Below are 6,653 nucleotides of genomic sequence, written 5' to 3'. Positions count from 1 at the left end.
GAGCCAACAAGGTGAGGTGTGCTCTTAGACCTTGTATTCACAAACAAAGAAGGACTGATTGGGGATGTGAAGGCTGAGGACAACCCTGGCTGCAGTGACCATGAGATAGTGGACTTCAGGATCCTGCATGGAGGAAGCAGGGCAACAAATAGGATTGTAACCCTGGACTTCAAAAAACTAATTTTGGCCTCTTCAAGGACCTAATGGGAGGAATACATTCGGTTAAGGCTCTAAAAGGTAGGGAAGTCTAAGAGAGCTGGCTAATATTCAAGCATCACTTCCTCCAAGCTCAGGATAGGTACATTCCCATGAGTAAGAAATCAAGCAAAGGGGGCAGAAGGCCTGCATGGATGATCTGCAAGGAGCTCCTGGCTAACCTCAAACAGAAGGAAGTTTATGGGATGTGGAAAAAGGGACAGGCCACTTGGGAAGAATATAGGGATGTTGTCAGAACATGCAGGAAGGCTAAGATCTGTTTGAAATCAAATCTGGTGAGGGAGGTCAAGGACAACAACAACAAGGGCTTCTTCAAGTACACCAGCAGGAAAAAGATGACTAGGGAAAATGTGGCCCGCTGCTGAATGAGGTGGGTGCCCTGGTGACAAAGGACACAGAGAAGGCAGAGTTACTGAATGCCTTCTTTGCTTCAGTCTTCACTGCCAAGGCCAGGCCTCAGAAATCCCAGACCCTGGAGGCAAAAGAGGAAGTCTGGAGAAAGGAGGACTTTCCCTTGGTCAAAGAGGATTATGTTAGAGATCACTTAAGCAAACTTGACACCCACAGGTCCATGGGCCCTAATGGCATGAACCCCTAAATGCAAGTGTTGAGGGATCTGGTAGATGTTATTGCTAAGCAACTCTCCATCATCTTTGAAAGTTCATGGAGAACAGGAGAGGTGCCTGAGGACTGGAGGAAAGCCAGTGTCACTCCAGTCTTCAAAAGGGCAAGAAGGACCCAGGAAACTACCAGCCAGTCAGCCACACCTCCATCCCTGGAGAGGTGATGGAACAGCTCATCCTGGAGGTCATCTCAAAGCATGTGGAGTAAAAGAAGGTCATCAGAAACAGTCAACAGATTCACCAAGGGGAAATCAAGCCTGACCAACTGGGTAGCCTTCTGTGATGGAATGACTGGCTGGGTATATGATGGCAGAGCTGTGGATATTGTCTACCTTGACCTCAGCAACGCTTTTGACACTATCTCCCATGATGTCCTCATATATAAGCTCAGGAAGTGTGGGTTAGATGAGTGGATAGTGAGGTGGATTGAGAACTGGCTGAATGCCAGAGCTCAGAGGGTTGCAATCAGCAGCACAGAGCCTGGCTGGAGGCCTGCAGCTAGCGGTGTTCCCCAGGGGTTTATGCTGCATCCAGTCCTGTTCAACTTATTCATCCATGACCTGGATGAAAAGATGTGAGTGTACCCTCAGCAAATTTGCTGATGCTACAAAACTGGGAGGAGTGGCTGACACACCAGCAGGCTGCACTGCCATTCAGTGAGACCTGAGCAGGCTGGAGAGCTGGGCAAAGAACTTCATGAAGTTCATCAAAGGCAAATGCAGGGTCCTGCCCCTGGGGAGGAACAACCCCATGTACAGGCTGGGGCTGACCTGCTAGAAGGCAGCTCTGCAGGCAAGGACCTGGGAGCCCTGGTGGACAGCAAGTTGCCCGTGGGCCAGCAGTGAGCCCCTGGGGCCAAGAAGGCCAATGGCACCCTGGGGTGCATTAGGAGGAGCGTGGTCAGCAGGTCGAGGGAGGTGACCCTCCCCCTCTGCTCTGCCATGGGGGGGGCCACACCTGGAGTGCTGTGTCCAGTTCTGGGCTCCCCAGTTCAAGAGGGACAGGGAACTACTGGGGAGGGTCCAGTGGAGGGCTGTGAAGATGATGAGGGGGCTGGGGCATCTCCCTGATGAGGAAAGGCTGAGAGAGCTGGGCCTGTGTAGCCTGGAGAAGAGAAGACTGAGAGGGGAACTTATCAATGTGTACAAGTATCTTAAGGGCGAGTGTCAGGAGGATGGGGCCAGGCTCTTTTCAGTGGTGCCCAGTGACAGGACAAGGGGCAACAGGCACAAACTGCAACACAGTAAGTTCCTTCTGAATATGAGGAAGAATTTCTTTATCTTGAGGGTGACAGAGCACTGGCACAGGCTGCCCAGAGAGGCTGTAGGGTGTCCTCTCAAAACCTGCCTGGACGTGATTCTGTGCAACATGCTCTAAGTGAACGTGCTTTAGCAGTAGAGTTGGACTAGACGATCTCCAGAGGGCCCTTCCAACCCTGACCATTCTATGATTCTGGTACAGAACTATTGTCCAGATAATCATTAAAGCAGATGGAATATTGACTAAGAATGAGTACTTCAAAGCTGACATAAACTGCCCTTGATGTAGTTGGTTGCATGTTGCTTTTCAGAGAAGCAAGCTGTGGATTTCAGTCTGTTTGTTTAGAAACCATTGAAGTCAGCAGAGCTTATGGCATGGGACTTGTTGGAGGGATTGAGGTACAAATTTCTGAGTAAGCAGCTGCTGCTGTTTGTTTCTGTAGTGCACATCTGTAGAAAGAAACAAGTTGATATCAAAGAGTATAGTCAGTTTCTGCCAAGGCTTTCTCCTCTTACTGGGCAAAATCTAGGAAAGCTCTCAGTATTGGCTGGCTGGTTTGGTCAAAGAGTTACCATATCAAGGCAATTTCCCTTTATTAACCCAGGCATGCATGTTTCAAAGGATATTAACCAGGTGTTTTGGCTTCATAGGTTCTTCTTGTATGAGCGATTCTATCCTGAATGAACAAGAAACTCTGAAGATGGAGTTGTGAGGGAAAGCTGAATATTCTAACGGTGCCATAAAGTCATGGAGTAAGACCAGAAGACCGAGAGCATAAATAATAGCAGTTGCTCCACTGGAAACAGATGCTACAATGAGAAATAACATTACTGAACCTTTAAGGTCATCACACTTGGAAAAGGAACAAACAGAGTAATTGCTGGGGTGACAAATAACCATCTAGTGTAGACAAATAGATCCAAGCAGGGATTTACCTGCAGCAGTCACAGGTGAAATTCCTCACTAAAGGATTATTCATGGCAATGAGCTGATTTAGCAAACTCTTTATCTGGTCAACACAGACGCAGGCTTCTTTAGCAGATAATTTTGCTTGGGAACATAGTTATGATAATGGCAATTTTGAGAGGGATAACGAAGAAAGCCATCAGTATCTATGATAGGAAGCAGGAGATTTAGGCCCATGCTAAGGAGCAGTGAAGTTGCCCTCACAGCTCCAGTCTCCAACCCTGTTATCTAGCTTCCACTCACTGCTAATTGTCATTAGAGAGGTTGGCAGCAGTGGTGAGAGTTAGAGAACCAGTTCAGCTGGGATATTAGCAAGAACTAAATGTTTAGAGAACGAGGAGAAGTGAATCCATCCAACACAGACATAAGCTGAAGGAGAGGACAGCTGTTAATGAGCTGTTTAACCAGCCCAAACTTGCCTTCTTTAGTTCACTCAAATACCACTGCAATGTGAAATTAATTTAACTGCTTCAGTTGCTAGCCCTTCCTTGTCTTCATCTCCTACAGTATCAGCACTGGCCTGGGTGAGCTGAGGAGCTCAGCTTTCCCTATGTGGCATAAAAAATGTTATTTGTGGGGATTCAAAGGAGTAATCGGTTTGGAATGAGTGCTCAGTTATTGGCAGCAGCATCACCAGGTGTAACATTTCTGACTGATCTTTGCTTTCTGTGCTCAGATCCATTGTTCAGTGATACAGTTTTCTGTGGAATTTATTTTGTCCTTTTTATTATTTTCTATTTCTGAAGATGGCACTCAGCTGATTAAATTTTGCCTCACAAACCTGTTTCATCAATGAAAAGCATTATATTTATCTTACTACAATTAAGCACTTTAATGTTTTGGGGCCTCTTTTGTTAATAAACATTAGTGTCTTATAAAATATAGGAATCAAGGTTTCCTAGCCATATTGGCCATCTTTTAAAAATGTGCCTGATCCAGCGGTGATGCTCCGAGTTTTCTTTAAGGCCTGGGTAACAGCCTGCAAAAAGCAAGACCTGTATTTATAAAGAATCCGTATGTTGCACTGTGTTAGCTGTATGTGGGTCTCATCTGAAGATTGCTGTGTGATTACAGGTTCTGCTGTTTCCATTTGTGATTTACTTTAAAGATAATATTTACTGAGACAAACCCAGCTCCTTTGAGGATACAGGCTTGATGAGAGGTTCATTTGTGCACTTCACAGCTCAATATAAATCATGGCACCAATGCATACAGGAACCTATGCTAAATATTTACTGTTTCCAAGGCCAAATTGATTAGCCATCCCCCCCAAAGTCATCCTCCTTTTGTTGCAGGGCTTGTAGCACCTAGGTGTGCCATTGCAGCATCCCAGCAGGACTGTCTCTGTGCTGGGACACAAATAATTCAGGGTATCTCCAGTCTTGGACTCTCCTCTTGAGGCAAATGAGCAGGAGTTTAGCAATGAGCTGTATCTCCTACTGTACTTCAGCACATACTCTTTTTACATCCTCAGACAACCCTTGTTTTGGTGAGAACTCAGACTGGTGACAGGCTGAAGAGCTAAGCTCTGGAAAGTGACTTCAGAGAATTTGATTAGTTCCTTGACTGGACAATAGACTCAACTGTAGGCTGCAGACACATCATTCAAGGTGTAATTGTCATCCATTTGTAAGTGTCTTGTGCCAGTCGAGGTACCGTAGTGCATTTGAGCCCTCCAAATGGGACTGACAGTTATGACATAGTGCCTACAGGAGAGCCTTGACCTCCTGGCTTGGGTGCAAGAGGTCAGATGGATACGGACATGCAATTTATCTGCCTACAGTGCAGTCATTCACTTGTGAGAAGGACACCTTGGGCTATTTTAAAAGCCCACAGCCAGTGGACTCAATGGAATCAGTGGGTTTAGGGCAAGATCCATCTCCTCTATCTCCCAGATCCTCACACCTGAGTGCATAGCACAGCTTAAAATCTTTTGGCTGCATTGACTAGCTTTTCCCTGGCTGTTACAGAGACCAGGCAACTAGGTTAGATACATATAACTCTACTTGAAGGCAACTAGAGGTAAGAAGGACCTACTCAATCTCCTTATGCCTTTGCTTTCACTCAAAAAGTGTGGACAGTATTCCCTCCTTTCCCCATCATCCCCTCCCTACAATTTATTTTCTAAACCCCTCCATTCAGAGATTTATTGTTGCCCCTTTCTGTGGGTAGCTGACACAGCAGAGTGGTGACCTACAGCTACTACGGCTGGACATTCAGAGGTTAGTCACAGCTGGGAGGAGAGACGCTGGCATCATTTTGTTAAAATGTAGAAAACTGAATCCTATCAAAACATCACACCAGAAAATAATCACGCTTCTTCTAAAAAAAATTAAACCCTTTTTATTTGTATATTTATTTTTATATATAAAAGAAATACAAAAAAAAAGAACACAAACAAAATGCTGATTATGGCAATTCAGTTTTGTCAGCCCCCTCTGCCTGGGCTGTTGCCTCAGATCCACCGGGAGTTAGCAAAGTCCTCCGGTTGTAATGTCCTTTAATGATTCCAGAGTTATTGTTCTCATTAAGGATTTGCTTCTGTTTTTGCCTGTTAAGAGATTGTACAAGTCCTAATACAACAGCTGCTAATGAATACTGTCCAGTCAGTTTTCTTGGTTGTAAGATTAAAGGATTTGGTTGAACTCTTCCTAGAAGAAAATATGTTTTGATTTTTCCTTCCTGTTCACTGATACCTTTGACATAAATCTCTCCTCGGTAGTCGAAGGCAAATCCCCGGTCCTTCAGGATCAGATACGTTTCTTCAGGCACTTGTATTCTGTCACTAACACCTGTGCTGTCCATTCGACTTGCTAAATTAACTGTTTTGCCCCAGATATCGTATTGGGGTTTCTTAGCACCGATAACTCCCGCCACCACAGAGCCATGGCTAATCCCTATTAAAAAAAATAATAATAAATTGAGAGCCAGTTAGACAAGAATGCCTAAAAATTCTTATTTGCACTTAAAAATCACATAAAGCCTGGTTCAGATACATTTATCTCTAACCTTAAGGAAGAGATGTATACAAAAGGAAAGTAAGGAAAAAAAGCCAGAAAAGCTAGAAAACATGGAAAGTGATATCCACAGAGTTATTTTACAGGATGTCTGTCTCATCGGAACAACAGTACTTGCCTATCATCTGTATTCTGCACACTATTGCCAAAGTTCCTGCAAAGTGATTCTTATGTAGTAGGAAAAATCCCTCTAGAAGGATCTTTCCGGGTCTACATTTGCTGAAAGTAACCTTGTTAGGACTATACAGTCAAGAAATTATATCTTTATGTTCCATGACATGAAAATATTGAAGTACTTTATGAAGTTATTGAACAACTGTATCTTGTAAGATTTTGCATAAATTCAAGAAAAGCAATAATATAGAAGAGACTATTTTTTTGTGCTGCAGCAATTGAAGAATACGTTTAGTGACAGAAAAAGGTACATCTCTGGAAAAAGGATCTTAGGTTTTTAGATATTTTTTTTTTAAAGAATGTATTTTTTTAATTGGTGATAGAGATTATTTCCAAATACTGTTGCATTTATGCTCTATGAAATTTTTGCAAGTGATTCACAATTAATAAGAATGCA

The 6,653-nt window shown here is 43.9% G+C and overlaps 1 protein-coding gene across 5 annotated transcripts in view; it reads right to left on the bottom strand.

Moving 5' to 3' along the window:
* Window positions 1-1,925: 1,925 nt before the first annotated feature.
* ADCY8 (adenylate cyclase 8) overlaps window positions 1,926-6,653 on the bottom strand; it is a 134,593-nt gene continuing 129,865 nt past the window's right edge. For all 5 annotated transcript variants that reach the window (XM_080379580.1, XM_080379581.1, XM_080379583.1 and 2 more), the window contains one exon: window positions 1,926-5,962. In XM_080379580.1, the coding sequence (XP_080235706.1) occupies window positions 5,475-5,962 (488 nt within the window). In that variant the 3' untranslated portion in view covers window positions 1,926-5,474. The remainder of the gene's footprint in view (window positions 5,963-6,653) is intronic.

The sequence above is a fragment of the Falco punctatus genome (assembly GCF_963210335.1).
Source record: "Falco punctatus genome assembly, chromosome: 3".
NCBI classification, from domain to species: domain Eukaryota; kingdom Metazoa; phylum Chordata; class Aves; order Falconiformes; family Falconidae; genus Falco; species Falco punctatus.
The sequence above is the reverse complement of the archived record's forward strand: the minus strand, read 5'-3'. Positions and strand labels throughout refer to the sequence as shown.